General features: G+C 39.4%; 1 protein-coding gene and 1 long non-coding RNA gene across 3 annotated transcripts in view; one reads left to right on the forward strand and one right to left on the reverse strand.

Moving 5' to 3' along the window:
- LOC111869948 (neurotrimin) overlaps positions 1 to 24,719 on the forward strand; it is a 265,363-nt gene that overhangs the window by 96,160 nt on the left and 144,484 nt on the right. For both annotated transcript variants that reach the window (XM_023861847.2, XM_023861848.2), the window contains exon 2: positions 14,079 to 14,141. In XM_023861847.2, coding sequence (XP_023717615.1) covers positions 14,079 to 14,141 — 63 coding nt within the window. The remainder of the gene's footprint in view (positions 1 to 14,078; positions 14,142 to 24,719) is intronic.
- LOC117282746 overlaps positions 1 to 24,719 on the reverse strand; it is a 538,891-nt gene that overhangs the window by 94,576 nt on the left and 419,596 nt on the right. The window lies entirely within an intron of this gene.

Raw genomic sequence — 24,719 nt, forward strand, 5'->3', positions numbered from 1 at the left:
TGATGGATGGTAAGAGATCTTCTATTAATATTCAACTTCATGTAATAAGTTTTTTTAAACGTAAAATAATAAGCCGATGTCGGTACGAATCTTTTTCTAGCTTTATGTTTGTGAGCGAATTCTAATAGACCACTGGAGCTAAGCGTATGATATATAGCACACACAATATTTCACATAAATAATATTGAGAATAATTACAAATATGGATATTATTTATGGAATCCTCAACGTAGAACACGTGTTAGATAAAGATTATATTAAAATCTTCCCGAAGAATAAAGTAGTTAAGATGAAATTGCGTAGTAAGTTAGTTATAAATTTAATGTAATACAGAAATATATTAATTATGGATTAGACAAACATTCTCGTACAACCACAATTTAATTTGTGGTTTAACTCTAAATAACATTGAAATGGTAATTAGATGGTATGATGTTAGTTACGAGAAAGAACATCTAAAACGAATAAGTGTATTCCTTAAACGCAGGTAATATTATTTTCTATTTATTTATTTACCTATAATTGTTTCTTAATTATGAGAAATGTTCTAGATCTAAGGTAGTTACAGTAATTGACAACATGGGCGGTGCTTGTTGTTCTGGCCGTCAGGTTGCTCAGTACCGAGATCATTACAGAAAAGCTAGATTATATGATACCAGTATCGCTATTTATAACTAATTCTGTCCCAACAATTAGTAAGAGCTTATGTCTGCACATGCCGCTATACGACCATCCTAATATTCCAGTATTCTCTGTTGAAATTCCCTACGAAATCCTGCCACAACATTTCAAAGAGTTTATCCTCCTACTGATTATTTAGGATTAAGTTAAACGTGCGGAACATTTCATCAGCATGGGATGTTTCAATTTAGAGATCTGTTACGAAAAATGCGCTGATAAACCTCTTTATTGTTCGTCATTGTGTTCATAAGCCGTTTGATGCAATGTTTTGTCTCTGACATAAATTTCAACGGTACCATGCTAATTCCTTTGATAGGTATTAATCCATGTTCGATAACAACATACAGATGTATAAAGGACCACGCAGATTTCCCGTATATGTAGCAGCTAAACAAATGCACTGATTATATCATTCATGACCCATATCAGGAATTTAAATGTAGGGGAAACTCAATAAATAAAACACTTCTTTCTTTACTTTCAGGCAACTCACATATAAGGGATCAAATCTACGCTGAAATGGCAGCTTACCATTTTTAGAGAATGTTATTAGGAAAGTCCACTAAATTAAACAGCAAATGGAGGAATCAAAAATTAAGGATTTAAAGAATAGTGTAGTCTCATATACATATAAGGTCCCTGTGAATATTCATTTAAGCCTTCAGTGACTAATACTAAGGTATTTATTTTTTCTACATTTTGGCAAAGAGACGTAAGAATGCCTTCCAATGCTCAATTTTCTAGCCAACATGAACTTTACTGTTAATAATTCAGAAATTATTTTAAATATCCTAAGCGCAATAATAACTCAGTAATTCATTTATTCTCATGAAAGAGGATATGAAAATAGGTAGATATTGCTACGTGACCAAGACGTGGGTTTAAATTGGTAATCGAATTTATTAACAACCTACAGGTCGTAATTAAAATTAATTATTATATTATTGCTGCTTTACACAATTTACAATCTATCCACGCTAATCTCTTCCATCTATCTGCACTAGTTTTCATGGATTTATAACACGGGGACTATAAGAGTCTCACCGAATTACACACTCCAAATATTACACGCAAATAAAGTCTTCTAGTAACACGATATTTCTGCACAGGCCGATTTCTAGTTCTTCTGTATGCCTAGTTCCAGTTCGCTCTGAACTTACAGCTCACAGTTCTTGTTATATAGCCGCGAAACGGATTTGGATCTATAGTAAACACATATCACGTGATCGATATCCAGTCAGTCTATTGGCGCGTTGGTCGGATCTACAAAAACATAGCTACTGCTATTGTTACGTGTTGGACAGTGTTTACAATGCTGTTGCCTCCCAACGCGTTGACCAAATCCGTTACAACATTTCTGTCCCCTCCAGTAAAGCCAATTACTTCTTTTACAGTGTTATGTAAGTCCTTGATTTTAACAACAGTGACCTTGAGGTGGATTGTGTAACCGACAACATAACTAACAGAGTGGGAGAAGAGCTCAATGCTCCCTGCTTTCACGAAGTGTCGGGTGTGTGGAATACCAAGATGTGCTGAGGAGAAAGTATGTTAAGTGTTACACATTTTTGGGCGCCAAGAGATATTTCTCTGTTGATAAAAATCTTATCACATCCTTCCCTTCCGCTGGTGTGTTGTGGTTGCTCAGCTCTCCAGTAGAGCAATTGACTCAGTCACAGGACATGTTTGGATTGGTAGTAAATCGGGAAAAAGGAAAATAACTTTCTTATAACTGAATGAAACACGACTTCAGTCGAAGCAATTTTGTTTTCTTGCTTATTATTTTAAATTAATGTGGTCGATTATGCAGATACAATTATGGTCCAAACTGATTATGTTTCTTTATGTTGTACACGTTATATTTCTAAAATATATCACAATCATTTGAAAAAATACTGGTACTAATATATTTCTGACTCCAACATCGACTTCTGTCTGTCTGCCTTTTCAGATTACTCCTGTTGACTGACTGCCCGCATAACTTAATTTTATCTCAATATAAAATACAATACAATACAACATACAATACTCGAACTAAAAGTACATTATAATTGATAATTTAACATACTTAACACAAAGTGGGTGGATACACGCACCTTGTGCAATCCAATCATCGCGGACATATAACAACATTATAAACAACAGGTATGCTTCCCAAGTTTGCAACCGAATACTTGATGCATTACTTACCTGCAAATCATTGTCACCTGCCTACCGTAGCAATAAATTTAACGTTCCCTAATCCAAATTACAATCATTTAGAATTTCAGATTTTTTTTTTTTACGTTTGTACTACTGAAGGAGTTTCATATCCGGACCTTCCTTAGCTCTAATCCCTCTGCATGTCACAACAGCACGGACCTTATCTAAATCCGTTACCTGCTTAACAATTAGAAATTACTGGGTTTTTGGACTTTTCCCATCGTCCGGTATTTTAGAGAACAGAAAACAATACGTTTCGGAAACAGGATGTGTTTCCAATTTTCTAGAATACCGGACAATGGAAAAAGTCCAAACACCCAGTAATTGTGCGTGTTATACACCATTGTCAAAGCCCTTTAGAATCTACAAGCTTTAGATGTCTCAGGGGTAACTGAACGGGTGTTTTCCTGGCATTAAAGATAAGGTAAATTTATCCCTATGCTTAACTAATTAAGCCATTAAGGTGTATGGTGGAGTGGATGTTTAGACCCACATTTTTCTGACTTCGGCACTAGCTGGAAGTGAGTGGTCAGCTTCACGCCTCGGCCTTCTTACCTCCGGGAAACAGCACCCGGTGCCAACTGGATATGCATACATATATTCATATACGCATACACTAAATTTATACATACATATACACATAATACATGTATATATACGCACACGCACACAAGTACATTTATACAGACGTAAGTAAAGTAAAAAAAAAGTAAAGTTATCCCTGTAACAGGCCGTGAAGGCCCATAGGGTTGTGAGACGTTGAGGATCCCACATTATCTAAACAATCGGCTCAAAGATGACGGTAAGATTGTCAGCCTTACGCGCCGGCCGCGCTTTACTCCCCAGGAAAATTATTTATTTAATTCCTGGTACGCATTTCTGTTAGAGGCTGAGTAAACCCCAGGGCCTAGTGCGGCCGGAAGGATTAGGTCAATTGAAAAAAATCTATTGACATCGGGACTTGAACCCGCGACCTTCCGGCTTGTAGCATAGTACCTTAACCGCAGACGTACGTACAAAAAACATACACATATAAATGCACAGATACATTCATGTGTGTATTTAAATAATAATATACTGTAGGCTCAAGCACACACACAGCAACGTTTTATTAGTAGTAGAGTGACTTTTTTACTTTTTGACTTCTTGAATATTTTGGCGGCCTTACTTGTGTAGGGTGTGTGCGTAGTGGGCAGAGACTGCGTGTACGGTTCGAGCAAGAGAATGTACCGTGATCACACTACATCAGAAGCTCGTGCTATCGCTTTTACTACCTGCCCCCCAAACGCTGTCCACACAACGGCCTACAACGGTATTCCATTATGCTTATTAATTATTTAGACTCTCAAGTTTGCAGCGATGTTCCGACTTGATATTTCGCAGGATTTGTGGCTATCATTAGAAGACGCACACAGCCAAAGAAATATTAGACAGCAGTAGTGTACAACGTATACGTGTATATCGTTGCATTGCACACACACACACACACACACACACACACATATATATGTCATTTTAACAAGTTGACATATGTACACTTCTGGAGTTTATTTATCTTCTCCCTTTATTTAAAACGGCGCTGCTAGTTTTATTACAGAATATCTTTTAGGTGCCTTTTGCAACGATCAGCAAACTACTTTTATCGTATTTTTCTTTGTCTTGCGTCTTTATCTTTCGTTCAGCAATCATATAATAAAATATCACTTAGTAAGAGGTGGTGTTTATTAAATTTTGCAGCATGTCTTTGATTAAATCGTGTCAGTAAAATGCAATTTTTCGTTCAAAATGAGTATATATAGTTCTGACAAAGAGACCCAGCTCAACTCTGTTTCGGAGAACTCTTATAACTTTTAATGACACATACTTTGCGTAATGTACACTTTCTTTATAAGGCATGGTGTAAATTACGAGATGAAATTCCTTGAATAAGTGAGACACGGTCTTTCAGCTCCTCCGCGCTCCCTGACAAATTTTCTCTTAAAGGCAGAGCTGCCGTTTCCAGAGAAAATACTATAGTATTCTGCATGCACTTCACGTGGAAGTAGGACCCTTTAAATATTTCCAATTGTTTGTACCAGAGGTTCTTAACTTTACGTTCCCGACTCGCTGCCTGAAATTCAAGACGCCTCACGTAAACGCCTAAGACTGGTATATCAGTACAACAGTCGTTGTTCAAACATACGAATATCAGGTACACTTGAATGTCGTCTTCTACCTATCAATATATGGTGGATTTCACTCTTAGTTTTCCCATCAGATGATGTCCTAATAATTCTAGTATGTTACGGTGTGGGAACATGTACTTTTGACAGTCAGATTTTTGGATTTGGCAAAGTTAACTATGCAAGCTCCATTATCATTACTAATTGCTTAAAATTCATAAGAGCAGTTAATGCCACACATGCAGGTAACAGACTCTCCTCAGTCCTCCCATATGTATATCAGTTTCATGACATAAGTTTCGTTAAGAACACTGGGGCGACTGAAAATTACAGTCAAGGACAGGGTAGTTAAATTTCTGTCACACAGAAAGGGACATTACATAACTATTTGAGCCGCCGTTGGCTGCCACAGAAGGACTTTCGCCCATGTAGGTTTCTTTTCCTTCAGTTTCGTGATACTTGGTAATTCGGCCACTAATTGGCTTAATGTACCAGTCTCGGATGATAGACGAGTATGGGGTATTTCGTGGAATGAGATTTGGCGGGGAAACAGAAAATCTGGGAGAAATCTGTCACTGCATTCTCCAAATATCCCAGATGATCTGAATTGGAATGGTACCCAGGCCTCCGAGGTAGGAACCCGGCCACTAACCTCCTGACTTACGGCACGGGCGGCCCGTGTAGTTCATTATTATTTGCTGCAGAGAGACTATAGATCAAGAGAAACACACACACACACACAGACATTATTGAACACGTAAAAGTAATCAAGGCTAACGCAGACCATTCCAAAAAATATATATATATTCAATATTCAAATAAATATTTCGGCAATGGTTTTATGCAGTTCTTAGCAAAATTGTGAGTAAAAATTTAATTTCTGTTTCGAGATGCTGGATAAAAGGAAAAAATGGGAGAGTATGACGTTCAGAGACGTGACATGTCCATCTTTCTTCAAATTTATCCAGAAATCCTCGGAAAATGCCATATTTATATTCTTTGCAATACTGAGGTTTAGAAACTTGGGCCATTCTTACACACAATATTCCCACAATTTAAATCCATGTACACTTCACCAGTAAGTATACGTACTTTTTCTTAAGAATGTAATTTTGAACATGGGTTACATATTGTAAAATCCAAAGTCTCGTGTTTGGTATGGAGCCGCAGTTCGTCACAGGCAGCAGAACTGCGAATAAAGTTCAGGCGTTTCTCAGACGCACGTCGGGTGCAGTGTTGTCTCTAATGGAAACTTCACCTTCTCATCAGGTTAACCTGGGCTATGTTCCTAATGGATTTCCTGTCACTCCAGGCAAATTCTCATACACTCGATTAATTATAAAGGCCCATCAACTTGTCGAATATTCAAACAAAAACTCAGGTACAGAAGGAGAGTGAAACACTGTGCACCATAACCTTCCCGATTCATATTTTGAGGAGGATTCGAAGGTGAACATAATTTCAACAACATTTTTATAATTAAGTAAAAATTAAAACAATATTCTGAAGGTTCCTTCATAATATATGGTAATTAACAGTCACGCTGTTTACGTCTCAATAGCGAACTGAACTCGTGACCCGAAGGTTTCGAAGAAGTCGTCACCGAGAGCCAGGCTGTGATTTCATCTGACTCAGTAAATGGAAGACCCTGCCTTATGAAAATCGCTTCCGTCCTCTATGTGAGCATCAGAGCTCCAGAGTTACGCTTTTTTTCCCCCCTGCCACTACAGCCCCAGTGGGCCTAGGCCTACCTCCATGAACTCAGTTCACTTCGGTTTTTCTAGATCTTACACATGCGGTAGGACTCCTTGGGCGGGTGATCAGCTCGTCGTAAGGCCTCTACCTGTACACAAACACAGAAAAACGCACACAAACATCCATGCCCTGAGTGGGATTCGAACCCACGATCCCGGCTTCCGAGCGAGCGAAGACAGTGCATGCCTTAGACCGCTCGGCTACCGTGACCGGCAGAGTTACGCTTACTGCTGTGTAATGCAGATGACAGATTTATTTCTTTTCATAACGCTATTATTAGCAAGTATAAATTAGGTGTAAACATCGTACTCACGAAAAGTTTTTCACTGTGTTGCAGAATACCTGCTCTATATAAACAAAAGGATAACCATCAGTATAACAGTAAGCATTAAGGTCACTGTACGTTCATAACATTGTATTAATGTTTATTATATCGGAAACATAAACACATATAAAACATTATAATGACAAAGTATTTTCTGGGTGAATATATTTCTCGAAGAAATAATTTCTAGGATGAATTTATAGTTTTTATTTTCTTCAATTGGTTTTATCTCTATCACGAAACAAGCAAACAATATAGCAGATAACCATAGTCAATAAAGTTAGGGTAATATGAAAGAAAACTAATGTCTCAGATTGGCCGCGCCATGGCTCAAGCGGTTAGTCGCTGGCTTCCGATCGTGGCGGTTCGTGTTCGATCCTGGGTCTGGTCAAGTGGGATTTGTGGTGGACAAAGTGGCGCTGGGGCAGGTTTTCTCCGAGTACTTCGGTTTCCCCTGCCAATCTTCATTCCACCACTTGCTCCACAATCACCCTCACCTATCATCTGGGGCTGGTACATACAATAGACCAGAAGTGGCCGCAGTACAAGGGACTTAGTCCCACCCCACTAGCAATAAAATAAAAGTCTCAGATTAATTTTATTACGTTTCTTCCAGATCTGCACATAAGAGATTTTTATGACGAAGCAGTGTATTTTGAGCGATAACAACTGGTTTCATCTACTGAGCCATGTTTTCTACTCGGGTGGTTCGGGAGTAGTGCCTCCTTGCCTGGAATCTTCCCCTCCTCTGAAAGACATCTTGAAGGTGAGTGCACAGGCAGGACAAATTGGTGCAGCGAAAGAAAAAAAACTCACTGGAATCAACGGTCCAGAATGACGACTTCTGGGAAGTAAAGAGACGCAAGGTACTTCACAGACAGCCAAGAAGTCGTCTAAATAAGACCCAACATCCGTAGCTGTCAAGCTGCCTCCAAAATCAGTGTTAATTCGCAATTTCTTCGCACCTGTCAGAACTGCTGACATGGACATGGAGAGTACTGAAGCAGAGAATAGACAACCGGAGCAGGAGGCTCCAAGAACACCAGGCATGCTGCCACCGATTTTGATGAATTCTACCACAAACCTCATTCGAATCAAAAGAGACTTAAAACACAATGTAAAAGGAAGGTACGAGTCCCAAATACACATAATGGAACCCCTATCATAATGAAAGAAAAGGCAGATTATTCAGCAATGAAATATACGTATTACATGGAGAAAAATAATCTCCACCATTTTACATTCGCCCCAAATTCGGAAATACCTATAAAGGCAGTAATCCATCAGCTTCCTCCAGACATTTCCATCAGCCTTGAGGACTTGGGTTTCAACGTCATCAACGTGAGGCAAATGATGACCACTAGAAGAGCACTCAAAGGACAAACTCATGTGGAAACCCTCTCTTTATTTCTTATTACCTCAGGAAGAAACAGAAAATCTCAAGATATATTCAATTTTAAGAGCCCTAACTATATTAACATCAAGGTCAGAGCCCAGACTGGCCTCACGTAGTTTTATTTGTGCGTTAGTTCGATAAACTCTGTGGTTCAGTCATTGTGAGAAGTTTGTAACTGAAGCCGGGAACAGTTCGGGAAGTCAGAGGAAGAGAAACGTTTGCCGTTGAAAGCCGCTACCAAGTAACGTCCAGTGAAGACATGTGACAAGAACTATTAATCTCTGTATGGATTTGAAGAGAGCATGAATTAGTGAAACTGTCTGTAGCTACTTGTACATAGTTACGAATTTAAGATTAAAATAAATTCGATTACCCAATCAAAAACCCGCCTACAGCGACTAAAATCATGAAAATTTAATTAATTGTACGGGCTTGTACTGCTCCATTTATTGTTGCTGTATGGGGTAACATTGCGACCTGGTTTGTTTCGCAATATTATGTGGGTTTTGGCGAGTTTCTAAGGTCTGGGGTAGACAGACGGCTCCGTGTGATTTCGTTATTTGCTTTTCTGTGTGGACCAACCAAGGTGGTAGAGGTCATAGCTTTGCAGTTGTTGCAAAGGCTTATTCATGGTCAGAGTCATTATATATATATATATGCTATCGTTATTGTTGTATGTCACTTTTTTATCTGATTATTATTAAATATGTTCTTTTTGAGATTCCGACTTTTCTTGGCAAAGGTTGAAGATTCGACACTCCACCCGACTTGGGGAGTATTGTGAACAAGACAGTGGAAACAGGGATGACTGCAGCTACCTTCACCAAAGTAGAGAGTAGGTAGAAGAGGGGAGTAGCTGCTAACTATAATGTTAGAATAATATGTTTAATTAAAAAAACGACTTGTTTCATAAATATCCATGAAAAAATTAAATTAGATGTGCTGAGTAATTAGATAATTCAGAGAATCAATATTTCCACTATTCCACACTCCGAGCGTTTCTTTTCTTACATATAACCTGAAAGTTGGTAACTATTAACGTGTCAATACATTTTTATACAAAATTTCTAGACTCGTTAATAATCTCTCTGCATAACATTTTAGCATTCCATGCTGAGTTGCCATTTTCAACATGGAACGAAAAGCTGAAAATTAAGCTGACAATTTTCTACACTGCCCAAGCAAATGACCTTAACAAAAGTCGCATAGTATATTTATTATTATAGAAAATTACAAGCTCCTATGTAAGGTGACGATGGCAATACCTCCAGCTCAAATCTTCGCATGACCGCCTCGCTGCTACTGAATATATGACAGTAACAATCTGTGAAGTCTCAAAATATTCGGCAACAGGTCCAAAAGAATGAAACTGAGACATGATGTAAATCGTTTTTCTTCATAAAAGAAAAACAAAAGTAACTAAAATGGTACGTATGCGGATAACTTCAAGCAGATATTCTTGTTAAACAGCAATGCATGAAGTCCAGCAAGAAAAAGCCGGAATCCGCGCCGTTTTCACTTGTACCGTGAACTCTGCAGAGCAGTTTCCGTCCCATGAATATCGATTTCGGGCACGTTCAGTCCCTGATGGGGTCGGTCTCAGGTTCACTCGGCGTGGCTGTTCCTAGGATCCTTATCCGATGACAAGATGTAGGTTCGCGGGGAAACATTGGTTCTCTTGGGCTAGAACAGAAGCATGTCGGTTTATCGTGAAGGCAGATCGTTTGAAATAGAGCCAAACTAACCAGCCCTCGGCTAACACCCACATGCTATTTGCAGCCCTGCACTGCCTACTCTGCTGCAATAGTAACAGCACATCACAGGGGTCTTACCCGGATTCTGTCTGAGTTATTCTTTTTCTGGTGTTCCCAGCCTCAACTGAAGAAACATTTTTGCTTATCAAAAAAAAAGTTTCACAATTACTGGTATTTGAAAGGTGCAATGATATTCAGACTCTATTTAAATGAAACCACTCGAAGATATTCATTCTCTAGTATTCTCTTAGAAATCTGGAATCAAAGCTGGTAAATTTGACGCACGAAAAAAGTAGTTTTAAAAACAATAACTGTTTCCATTTCGAAGCTACTGAAGGCTTACATCTAATCCTTAATCAGTAAATGTTACAAATATCTTATCAGTATATGAGCCAGAAGAAAACGCCAATAAAGAATATAGTATCTTGATGACATCGGCATTACGTCAGAATATCATTTATTGAATTATATAAAACTTCAGTAATTAATATTTACATAATAAGCCCCTGATCTTTACCTTAGAAATGCAACCAGTTGCACTGGTTTCTGAATTTTGAGTTATATTAACTGAATTCGCGTCCTTTTTTTTCTTCTCGAAGCTGGAACTCAATGCGTAACTTCGTCTTTCGGGAATCCGTCGCGAAGAACGCTGAAGGTTTTCCAGATTCCAACCCCCCCCCCAGTTATTAATCCTGAAGATGGGAACTGTAATATTTGCTGAAAGGCTGGAAAACTCTGGCATTCCAATCGACGTACTCCTGAAAGCCGAAGCTGGATTATGCTTGTCTTTAGTTCATGCACATTATATATATTATTTGTAGTCAGCTTTTGTCCTAGTGATGATCCTTTTTGCATAACATTCTCACCGAGTGCCAACAAACTGTAACTTTAATTGTATTTAAATCCTCAAATGAATGTTTCAAAACACTTCTAATACCGAGATTTCATATTCTCACGGCAGTGAGTGTGAAGACAAATACCTTTTTGGATACTATATCGTGTAGTTGGAAGTTTAGCGACGTTTACTGCCTCCATGTTCGAGTGGAATATTAAGCCAAGTGTGTAGGAAATATCTGCTTCTCGTTTGATTGTCTGTTTGTTCGGCGTAACCTTTGACCCTGAAAATGGAGGCAGTATTTATCTCTGAAACTTCGGGAAACATCTGCTAAACTACTCGTAGATAACATCACACCTTAAAAGACTGCACTCTTCTCTTTCAATATCATTAAATATATTCGTTAAAGGTTCACATAATTTTGGAATAACCTGAGAGTGTAGGCATAGTAATAAACTGTTATGAATATATTTACAGTTAGTCGGATTAAAGTGAATAATCATCATTATCATCATAATTCAAAAGTTGACATATAACCAAACACAAGCAAATTCGTGTAGGAAATTTTGAATACATTTGAGAATGCCTCGGCCCCATAATTACAAACGAAACGCCTTATCAAGTGGATAATGATGATAAGATAGCTTACTTACTTACTCATGGAGCTGAGCATTTCTGGAGGAGCCGCGAATGCTGCAGCTACTCAAGAATTTCCCAGCATTTTATGGAACCAAAAGGTTCATTACCGTGTTCACAAGAGCCCTCCACTAGTCCCTATCCTGAGCCAAAGTAATCCAATCCATACCATCCCATCCTATCTCTCTAAGATCCATTTTAATATTGTCCATCCACCTACGCCTTGGTCTTCCCAGTGGTCTCTTTCTTTCGGGCTTTCCCACCAATATCCTAGACGCATTCCTCGTCTCCCTTATTCGTGCTACACGCCCTGCCCACCTCATCCTCCTTGACTTTATCATTCTAATTATACTCGGGGAAGAGCACAAGTTATGAAGCTCGTCATTGTGCAGTATTCTCCAACCTCCTAGCTACCTCAGAAAATTGTATTCATTAAGTCCGAAAAAATTATATTATAATTAAAGAAGCTGCGTCCGTCATGACGCGATTTCAGGTTGCGAATTAGGAGAGGGTCAACAGATATGGAGGCTAATTGTGAATATAACGAATAAGCAGACCTCAACCTTCATCGGTGGGTTGCCATTTGCTTTCGAGAGTGGGAGTGTTGTTACCAACCCTAAACAACAAAATGTTTTGTGCTATAAAACTTTACAGCGATTTCGATGTTGGGCAGGCTGAATTAGCCGGCTTTTCATGAACATGAAAGCGGAACGAACTCCCGTAACGTTTTGCTTTGGCCCCAAATATTTTCGAATGATAATTTACACGACACAATTTTTCACTACGTTGCTCTTTCGACAAAAGCGTTCAGTAATGAATAACGGTTACATGACAATAATTTCATTTGTTCGCACGTTCTGATCAGAAGGCAGTTTGGCATATTTTCCGCCACTTGTCTGTTTACAGGTCTAATAATATTTCGCTTCCTGGAAGAAGTCTTCTGGTGTAATGATTCCCCAGCACATATAATTCAAATTTTCACAATATCCAACACCACATATTCATTTAAACAATAAAGTTGTCTCATCATTTTCCTTCCAGTACCTTCAACCTTCTCCAAATGAATTTATAATGAAAGCTGACATGAAATTGTAGGCGGGCTACAGGTTTATTAAAGCGTTTAAACCTCCGATTAAAATGTTTATTTTAACCCAAAATCAAAATATGGGATTTTATATTAATTTCTTTCATGATCAAGCAAAATGAGATGTCGAAACTTATGTTTTGTATATTACTTACATAAAAAGAAGAAGGAAAGTTTAGCAATTTTTTTTCTCTGCAGCAATATCGAGGGCAAGATTGGCTGAACCAGAGTTACTGTTTATCAAGTAAAGAATACGAATCGACCGCGCACGTCTTTCATCTGCAGATACGGAGCGTAGCCACAAGGACATCAATAGATTTCGGCCGGTGTTTCCTTTTCTTTTGGATCAAAGTCTCGAAGAAAATATTCTGTGCTGGGGGAAATCCATCCTAAAGAATCTAAATTAAAATCTCGTTCTATTCCATGATCCAAAGTACAGAAACATAAAGAAGGAAAGAAAGCACGAGAGAACATATGGGCGACATAAAAGTGCTTTTGTAACCATGTTAAACTGCAGTCCGCCCATTTTCAGCAACAAAAAAAAATACTTTATACATGTAACCTATTGGATCTGTTGGATCTAAGAGAAAAAAGGAAAATAAATTTATATAAAATTGTATTATGCGAACCTACATAGTTTATATTGTTCTTCAAATTTAATTATAGTTAGATAGCACGAATGGGAGAAATGAGAATTCCATAAAACATTTCAGTCGGAAAAGTTGATGGAAAGAGCCTATTCGGAAGATATATTCTTAAGGATAATAGGAAGAAGGGTTATAAGGTAACAGGATATGAGGGCGTATCACAGATTGAATAAGTTCAAGTCCTTTGTTAGAGCCATGTGAACATGTCAGTGAAATTTTGGCTTCCAAAAGAACGCCGCCGAATTTCTTGACTAGCTGAGCGATTCTCAGTTTCTCAAGAACGTTTCTGCTGTAACTTGATCCAGCGACGTTCTGCTCAGATATTCTCAGCTGACCCGTCCACAGCATTGTCAGTTTGGGCATTCAACTATGTAGTTATATGTTTTAACCTCCCATACCTTAAAATCCTCATCAGAATTCTTTGCTCCATTACGCAAGGAAGCAATGTGAGGTAGTGCAGTGCGATTAGGCAACACAAAAGTGAACTTCTCATGGGATTCTACCGAAGAGACCTTACAAGTAGAGGTAGAGGGTGCTAAAACCAATGTCAGACTTTGTAATAAGACGACATATTTACCTTCCTTTCCTTTCTTATTGTTTGTAGGAAGAAGAGTCCGGAATCTGGAGTCGAACGGAATTCTAACAGCAATAGAAGAGTTCACGAATGGTAAGAAAGATCTATTTTTTTTTAAATACACAATTGTTGTACATTTTGCACTTGATAGCTCAATTGTCACACTTACGAAAATTACTTGAATTCTACATGAAGAACATATAATTTTAATTGCCTGATCCCAATGTTTTCAGAGTCGACATGGTAATATATTACATTCAAGCTTTGTAAGCCATTATCGAAAATACCAATTATAGGTAGCTGAAATGATTTCTTCATCAACTGTATACCATGATCTGGACACAAATATTCGTATACATTCTTACACATATTTTTAAATATTTGGTGTGTGTGAATTCATAAAAGCTGCAAGGAAGGATATAACATTTAAGAAGTGTGACATAACGTTAAATATACTTCATAGCAAGTACTTTGCTGAATTGTACTTAGTTCCAAACCTACTCATATGCGTACGCTCTGTTATTACTACAGAACTTAAATATTGTGGCACTGATAAATACAGTGCGTACAATCAAGTGCGCGCCGCGCATCCGTTCTGCGGTGGTATGACTCACGGCAAATTGCAGCCGCGGCGCGCACTTGATTGTACGCACTGTATAATCCCAAAATCTGTTTCATTATTCCAGTAAAGATAAAAGGCAAAGTTCTCCCTATGCTTAACTAACTAAGCACTACGCCATTAAGGCGTATGGGGAAGTGGCGGTACAGATGCATATTTTCTTGATCTCCGCACAAGCTGGAGGTGAGTGGTCAGCTTCACGCCCCGGCTGCTTTACTCCACTCATCCTGTCCATTGGAGAGGAGGTTCAGTGACCCCAGAGCCGGTCTAGACGACGTAGAGAAGAAAAAAAGGTTTGACCATATCGGGATTCGAACTCCAACATCTCGGTCGTCCGGTTCGTTGCCAGTCGCCATACCGACTGCGCTATCCCGGCTCTCTTCATTAGTCCAGTGTTGGTAAAAAATTCCTCTTTCATAGTTAAGCAAGATCATAGGATTTTCATAAAATAGTTTTACAACAATAAAGATCTTTCGAAAAAGCCACCGAGAAAGATCTATTTCTGTGTCTGAGAACAGAGTAGAAGTAGTATGGCGTCAGATATGGGGTGATCGTTGCGTAGTGGCAAATTAACCCTTTAGATCACACTTCCTACTGTACTTTCCACCTGCTCAACATTAATGAAATCTGCATGTTCTACCGAAACGTTAGTAAATTTCTCCCACAGCATACGGCATCACAGCCCAGAAGACCAATTGTTGTAAATGTTAAATTTCATACGAAATGTCGTGGTTTACATTATTTTAAGTCTTCAGTGTTGTAATTTAGTTTAGATATATTGCTGTTAGATGGAAGTATTAGGTTCCAGTTCCACGGCTGTTACTACATTCCAGATACGAGCTAATATACACGTATATGTATTACCATACATTAAAGGGATATAGGAAATCAAACGTTGAATAGTTGTTAAACAGGGACAGCTACTTAAACATGAATGTACATTAAAATTAAAGTAATTTTCAGGCATCTGCCTGTTGTTATTAGAAGGAAGAAACCTATATAAAACGTAAAGAATTATAATTATTATTTGAATATCACAGGAATGTCCCTTACGTTCCTGTGAAATAAATAAGAAATGCATGCAAGATTTTTGAAGGACACTTCAGAAGAAATATGTGAGATAAACCCTAGTTGTGAAAATAATATTAAAGTGGGTCATAAATAAATAGGGCGTAAAAATGTAGAATGGATTCATGTGTTTTAGGATAGGGCCCATTGGCGGACTCGTATGAATAAAAAAATTAATTTGCGGGTCCCATAAAAGGTTAGGGATTCTTTGCCCATCTGAGCAGTTATCGGATTCCCGGGAAGAGTTCCCTTCATGAATGTAGTTACAGGCGTCATCTTCATGTATGCATTCACTGTTTGCCCCTAGCAGCACATTACGTAACTCAAAATTGGCGCTTTACTTTGCATTCTACACGTTGCTATTAATGTGTTTGTTTCAAATTGCCATGAAGTAATTCTAAGAAAAACGTTTGCATCAATATTCCGTATAATGGTCCCCTTGTTATGCACAAGGAGAGGGGGTTGGCAGATCATCTCAAATTTTAATGTGAGCACGAAAAGAGCTGAACGATTCCAATAGTTCCTCTTTCACCTTATGGAGGCTCCCTGAGGCGCCTTTATGCCTTGATCCAGTGCAGCAGTGATCTCTGACTCCAGACTAGAGGCAGGGCATCACTTAGACCCCCCCCCCCCCTTCGCCGAAACCAACGGCCTACTGGAGCAATGAATAAAAGATAGCCTCGTGCACTAAAACAAAGTATCGGGGACCCCTGATGTCTTCATCTGCGAACCCGAATTTTGATCGACTCAACAGTTTTTTTCTCCTCCTGAAACGTGGATACTCTTGGGGCAACAACGGGAAGAAACTTCTTTTCCAATTCAAATATTCTATCCGATCCCTCTCATCTTGTTCAGCATATTTCTCTCGTGCGCATTCACTAGGTACTGTTCTAATACAGTGATATTATATCCGTTGGATGCAAACCAGAAGAACTGCCTTATACAAACGCGGTAATAATATTCGTAAGGTTCAATTTCCAAGGCACAGTATACATGCATGAAACACCTGCAACGTTAATAGCATTACTCCAGTTGTTAAGGAGGCTGAAGCGCCTACTCTTCTTGTGGTATTCGGCTCTGTGGTCGCCCAGCCGGTTCTCGCTTTACATATAGACCTTCACGTGTCAATATAGCAGCACCTCATTGCTCTATTTCAAACTACAACTCCTCTACAGACTGTCATTCCATTTGTTAACTCCATGGAGATAAGTTTTCTCGTGAAACCACTTGTCGCTCAGCTACTTATGAATTTCTCTATATTTTATGGAGCCCGAAGGTTCATTTCCGTGTTCACAAGAGCCTTCCACTGTGCCCTACCTTGACGCAGGTCACTCCTCTTCATACCACCCCATCATATCCCTCTAATAACCATCTTATTAATTACTTCCACCTACGTCTTCCTCTTCCTAGTGGTCTCTTTCCTTCTGCTTTTCAAACTAACATCCTATAAACATTACTCTTCTCCCTCATTCATGCTACATGCCCTGCTCATCTCATTCACCTTGACTTGAATATTCTAATTATACTTCCGAAGACTGCAAGTTATGAAGCTCATCATTATGCAGTTTTCCTCAGTCTCCAACAATTTCATCTCTCATTGTTCCAGATATTCTCCTCAGCAACCTGTTCTCAAACAATCTCATGCTCTCCCTCCCTGAATGACAAAGACCAAGTTCCTCACTCTTAAAACACCACAGGCAAAATTACGATTTTGCATATTCTAATTTTAACGTTTTTAGTCTGAATTGGTAGCAAGCATTCTTCGGAATCAAACTGATTGTAATTCTTTCCTGAATCAATATCCGATTTGTTACTGTCGTGCCCCAGTATGCGAATCCCTTGGCATCCGGTTTGTTCCATGAATCCTTACTTCAGCATCTCCTGCCCATCTGCATTGGAGGGCTCTTAGGCACACAGCAAAGATTAATGAATTACGGTACCTAACACATTAGCATTTTCACACAAGGATATAAATATCCTTGGTCGGATAAAAAGGTATCATACACGTAGATGTTGTAGTAATAGTCGAAATGTTTCCTACAGAAGGTTAGAACTATTTTTATTGCTATTGGGGTGGGACTAAGTCCCTTGTACTGCGGCCACTTCTGGCCTACTGTACCAGCCCCAGATGATAGGTGAGGGTGATTGTGGAATAATTGGTGGAATGAAGATTGGCAGGGTAAACCGAAGTACTCGGAGAAAACCTGACACAGCGCCACTTTGTCCACCACAAACCTCGCTTGACCAGACCCGGGATCGAACCCGGGCAGCCGCGATGGGAAGCCAGCGACTAACCGCTTGAGCTATGGCGCGGCCGATGTTATCCTTGTGTTAAGAGAGGGAGCTTGCAAGAAGGTTCAGAAGTGCAGACAGTAGTAAGTTCATCTACATTTCTTTCAGTAACAATAACAGAGAAATTAAAGAATTTTCTTTAATTTCCTTCTGGAATATTTTCTTTATGCGTAGACCTATATTTTCCTTCTAGATTTGCCACTTAAGGAAAATGTACTGTAGGGAAAAGGAAACACCTATACTACCCAATACGCCACTTTCAGGGTCTGAGGTACCGATAATTTATGCTTACATTTATTGTTTAACACACATTCATAGGCGGATATGTATGATTTTGATAGGGTGAATAGATCTGCAACAGTGTTATAAAGCGTAAGGACTCGGCGGCCAACCACAACGTTTGGCCATGTTTAAAGCAAAACCTGCTGGTATGCAGAACTCATGTTTGCCTTGTGTAACAGATTCTGCCACTCAACATGAATGCACATTCTCCGGTTCAGGAGGATTTCGTGTTCCTAATTGCTTAATTTAATTGTTCTTTCCAGCTGAAAAAATTGTATAAATGAAGAGTTTTATCATCTGGTGTATAACACAGTTCATCTCATATAAGACAACCGATGCTTCGGAGAAATATATCGCCTTCATCTTCAGGGTTTAAGAATTAGCCAAGCAAGGAAGCAGTGCGTAGCAGGTAGAAAGTACAGCAATTGGCCTGTAACTCTGGTTATCCTAGTCCTGTCTCCTTCTGGAACGCTCGGTTGTGTGGGATATCTAATGGGAAGGGGCAAGTTATTCTTGTACTCCTGTTGATTCATTCCGTCCTATGGGCGAGCAAGCGGGAACTGACTTCTTGTCTTACTTTGTCCACTTCTTTCCTATAAACGGGAATTTCGATAAGCACATTGCTGTGCTTGCTACCTGCTTCACCCTGGTGTCTTGCCTCATTTATTCATTGACCATGAATATGGAGGCGAGATATTCCTCCGAAATGTCACTTTAATTTCAAGAAACTACACGCCATTATATCGCACCTCTGTGAGAACCTGAAATCCTATTACAAAGAAATATTGTGAAGGATCATTTTGAAAGATGTGGAAAGAGACGTTCATGGCCTATTTTTCCAGAGAAACTAAGAGCAATCATGAAATTCCTCAGACGTAATATTCTGCTTCCTGGACAATTTCGAATAAAGTAGGAGAGGCAAACAGTCAACCAGGCGTGTAGGATCGTCTTCATCCCTCTTCACCTCCATTCACAGCCGACAGCCATGTCTGATATTCTCGTTATTATGTCAAGGTCATATTTGGAGGAAATAAGTATCGTTCCAAAGCCTGAGTAATTCTGTTGTCTGTCAGAGTGAGATTTCTTAAGGTAAAATTTCGATCTGCCTTTGTAATTCCGCAGAACTGGGCAGACGCTTAACTGGATGAGCAATTTTGGCAAGCATCAGAATGAAACTGGAGGCGATCGTGAAAATCTGAAGTACAAGACCTTCCAAGGAAATGTTTCTACAGGAAAATAGTTGTCATCTCAGGCGACGTTACGCTGTTTTGTTTCATCTTGTTTCTTTACATTACTACAAATAATAGCGTTTCGACTATGTTCAATCTCCTTGATTGGTAATCTCTACAAAGCACAAAATCTTAAATGTGCAATTCAATTTTGTGGACGAGTCAGGACAAGGGTTTTTCGGACCATGCAGAGAAAAACAGCACCCTAAAAATTTAATGAGTAGTGTGAGCGAAGATTTATTTAGCGTTTTGTAAGATAGGGGATTCCAGGGTAACGGGGGGGGGATGATCCCTTGAATGCCTACATATATCAGGAGTAGGCTTGCAGAAGGTTTCAAGTAGTAAGAAACTTCTAGCAGAATAAATGTTTTATAATAACTGATAAGAAGGAAGCAAACTTCCGGTCCATTGATTAGTCTCGTTCAAGATGAAACCTTCCTTAATAGGACTGGAGCAACGACAGATGTATTCGCTACGTTCTTCCTCCTCTTCCAGTTACGTATACAGATACGCTAGTTTGACTTGCGTCTTACAGCGACGCTATGCATAATTTATCTGACGGCGCTCCATCCACCCCTCACATTGTAAAGCATATTACAATGTAATATATTATTACCACGACAGACATTCCCCTCATAACTTAATTGCGCTGGAGTGGATTCATTTCAAGACAACTAGTTCGGGAGGAGATGGCACCGGTTTGATTCTCAACAGAGTTACTGGGATATGCTCCATCAGCAAGATTACAGAACTGACCTAAGTCATCTAGTTCTGTGGATGCCAACTACGAGTTAGCAGAAACGTAGATACCTTCTCTAGTGGAGTGTTGTGGGCGTTTTTTGAACGAAATATTTGCATAAGATAACGGCAGTGTGCTCTACATTTCTAAGGATTCCGAAATAAAAGATTAGTGTATGTCTCGCATCTTATTCGTACATTGCGTGCGTCCGTTCCTCCACAATGCTCGAAGAATTAATCGACAAACGTGAAGAAGCTCGATAGGATCATGCAAGTCTATTAGCCCAATCTAACGTTCACTATAGGAACTAAAGGAACGTATATCACCAGTACAGAAACACACAATTAATTCTCTAACAATACTAGAATTTTATGATCGAAGGTATTTTGTACTCTCAGAACATTTCGTTCTTTCATTCATGCTATGAGGCTCCTGTGACTGAGGAAGTACACGATGCACCTCAGTTAGGACATAGAATCGTCGTTTTGAATTCCTGAATACTTCTCCGAAGGCTAGGGTTTCAATGGCTTCAATGTTACGTAAGACTCTACACGGAACATACGGAAATTTGTTGAACTTTTCATCCAATATTAAGCTCCCTTAATATAAAAATAAACAAACTGAACCAAGCGCTAAGGCTTCTGAATTGTATTCGGGAGAGATACCCTTCTCGAATCCCGGCCGGTACACCCACTATCCTGTGTTCTTTTTGGCATTCCTCATTTCGTTCTGGCAGATTCCTTGTTTGTAACTCAAGTTTGGACATGACCGTATCATTCAACAATTCATTATTCTCTATCATCCAATCATTCGCCGCCTTTCAGCCAGAGATGCGTCTTTACGTTACTGTAAGCAAATGCAGTATGTGAACACACGCTGACTTCGGCTCTTTCTCCGACTGACTCATTTCAATCTTTCCTTTTTCTTTTCCCATAATTTGGTGTTTCATAGCATACATAATTCGGCCATGCCATAGCTCTAGCGGTTAATTTCTGTGAAGTTGTGCAGTTCGTTAGAAATTTACTGAAGCTTCGGAGGAACGTATTTCCTCCAAATTCATAAGGGCTCTGAAGATGGAGCCCTATTATTCATCCGAAACGTCTGTACATTTCTACCATACTGCATGACGTTCCATACCAGAACATAATATTCTTCATAGCCATTGCAATGAGAACCTAGAATCTCACTTATTTAACACTGAAGTGTTATATCGTGTGGGACACAAGGGTAGGTGGTCAATTGAAATTAGGCTTTCAACGAATTATATGGCATCACATCCCAAAAGAAAGCAATTTTCACAACTAGAGCTATGAGAATCTCTAATCCTTCTTTGGAGTTTCTTTCCGTAAGGGTATATTGTCACTCATAAGGGAGACTATAGACGGGATTTGGATTTCTGAGTGACTGTATGGACTACTCATTCACATGACTAGGAATTACAAACAATTACAGCACCACCGCTAACCTCCGCAATTTACAAATCACCAGAGAACACGCTAAGATTTTCCAACATGCTTTGTCTGCATCGGTCGTTTGCTGGTAACGGCTTCTAACAATGACTATTTTCAGCTTCCGCACTAAAGTTCTCCCTGAATGGTGACTCCTTTCCAACCGTCGATTTTCTTCAAAGGCTCCCGTACAGAACTCGCTTGGTTGTCCCAAATATACTTCCTTATAACTCGGCACGGATCCCGCAGACAACACAGTTCACTCTCGCATGCTGTTTCTGCGGGAATGTGTTCGCGTCAGCCAGCAATAGGGTTGCGTAAATCCATTTATTAAGAATCCGCTGCCCCAGCAACGGGCGTTGTTTCGTGACCGTTAACCAGCAACGAGTCTATATGCTACAATGTAACGTGTAGAGTCGAATTTAGTGACAAGAGTGAATGATAAATTGAGAAGTATATAGAAAAATTCTGTTATGGAGTACAGTAAGGTACGTTCCAACGTTCGCTAACTAAGTAAAACACGAATATGCTCTCTCAGAAAAACAGCCCTTCATGCAGAGAATCGAAATCAGGACCCCCCAAGCATGAAGCAGAAATACCAGCAACTCAGCCGTGATGTTCGATCAATTTATGTAACAATACGATGTTACTCCATGTGCTTTCTATGGTAAGAAATCTGTCAGTGATGCTATTCAATATGTAAGACATGTATGTTTGCATGCTCCAACGAATAAGCGAAAAGAAAAATGGAAGCTGAGCTTATGGTGGGAGTTGGTTGTCGCAGTGTTTTCCCATTGCACTGCCCTGCCCTGGTTGCTTGTAGCTTGATTCAACACATGACCTTGAGCAGGGAATCACCGGCAACTGTTATTTATCTACAGCACAAATTCTGAAAGGGAATGTAAAGTGTGAAAGACAAAACTACTGCTTAAAGTATCGAAAATATTCTAATTCTTCATGCACAGCTATTTGGGCGGAGAAATTTTGCCGAGGATTATTGTATTTGACTGGAATTTGAATTTCTAATCTTTAATTAACTTGTGAATATAATTGAAAATTGTTAATTCAACTGTTATTCCTTCCGTAAAGATTTAGCTACTATAGTGTAAATACAGACACTGACAACAAAAAAGATATCCGAAATAGGAACATGTTTCTTTCCATTAGACTGCAGAGCAGTCTATTCTAAGCATCATTCTTTTGAATATATTTTAGTGGTTAATTTAGGTAACGGCTTACATGAACGTTCAGATATATCTTGGGCGACTATTGAGTTCTGTGACAGAAGTAGATAAAAGTCTATACCGATCTACATTGTGGGTGTTAAAAATGCGTGAAAGTATACGTCCACTCCCTTACACGTCTTCACTGACTGGCACTTAAATTAAGCACAGGGACAACTTTACATGTACAGTTTTCAATAACGGCATTACTATATAATACTGCGTCGCCTGGGTGAGTTCTCTCGAACTGCAGTACTGGAAACAAGCAGGAAGGCTTCCTTCCTGCGAACAATCGAAAGGTTTGTGGTCTCTATAGCCCTGAAGCAAAGTCTTCGCAGGAGAGAATGAGATAAATCAAGTTAAAGAACTGAAAGGGGATTGTCTTTAGCATTATAGTGGAACAGAATTTATTACAACTAAGAGTGAGTTTTCATATTTCTTAATTAGACAGAATGTGAATGGTTTACACCCCTCACTGGGTACTCGGAACAATATTTCTTGAAGTATTCTACACTCTTACTTCAGATGGAACTCTGCTGTGCAGGGCTCCTTCGCGAACGACTTCGCCTTTGCGCAGAGTTCCATACTGCTTCGTGTTCAATTGTTATAACTCATGTCAGAACAGCTTCACCTGGATATGTACGTTCTCACTACAGATGTTTAATTGCTATGGTCTCACTACACAGTCGATTAGCCTCCTACATAAGAACTTCAAGCAGTGCAGACTTGCATAACAGCTCCTCCATTCAACGTATAAAGGAGATGAGTACTACCTTCGCAAAATGAAGTAGACCCAATTTCAACCGGATAATGGTAGGAATGGTTAAATATTAGTAGAATTTCTCTCTCTCTACTTGGTCCGACTTTGGAGCATAGGGCTGATTTCTCAGTTTCATGTTCATTTTTACAAACGGTAGGACTTCTTTGACGGGTGATCAGCCCTTCGCAAGGTCTCTACCTAAACAGAGGACAAAATAAACAGAGAATATATGCATACACACGCCAAACATCCAGACATTCGAACCAAAGATCCCGGCTTCCAAGCGAGTGAAAACAGTACATGGCTTAGGCCGCTCGGGTATCATGACCGGTAAATTACAGTAGAATAGTTACTCGTAAATTTAACTCGAACTGTAGCTGCCAACTGCCTACATATCTAACTAACTTATTCGCTGTATGCAGTGGTCTATTTGAAAACTAGAAATCGCTCGGATGACATGACCGTGTATCGCGTAAGGTCCATAATACGGATCCAGAGAATCCATTCATTGGGTCCGTTCTCAAATTTAATTAGTCAGGTCTACCCCCCCTCACCCTTCTTAGTTAACCAAGTTTTCCAAATCTGATACTTTCAGAATTTCAGCATAAAACTTCATGTGCATTTTCACCTGCCCATACCTGTAACAGTTTTCACCCGTCTGAAACTCCTCCATTCTGTCACCCTAACAAAATCTGGTTGAAAAACTCCACACAATACAATTTTCTCCTTCCGCTAGTTACTGTATTTCACTGGAGTGAGAATATTCGCTTTGGCACCCCTTCTAAAATATCCTAAATCTGCTATGTTCTTCCCCTAGGGGGAGAGACCAAGTGTCATAGCTGCACACTGAATATGCGAGGAAGAACCAGTAAAGAGGTCATAAATGGAGGTAAAAAGGTGCAATGAATGCAGTAGGTTTTCTATGTGTATCACTAGTTAGCACCACAGTCCGGCTTCATGACACTCTAGGTAGCAGAAGAAAATGGACATGTTCAGAAGTTGGTTTCAGTA

Source organism: Cryptotermes secundus, unplaced genomic scaffold, assembly GCF_002891405.2.
Source record: "Cryptotermes secundus unplaced genomic scaffold, Csec_1.0 scaffold979, whole genome shotgun sequence".
Lineage (NCBI taxonomy): Eukaryota > Metazoa > Arthropoda > Insecta > Blattodea > Kalotermitidae > Cryptotermes > Cryptotermes secundus.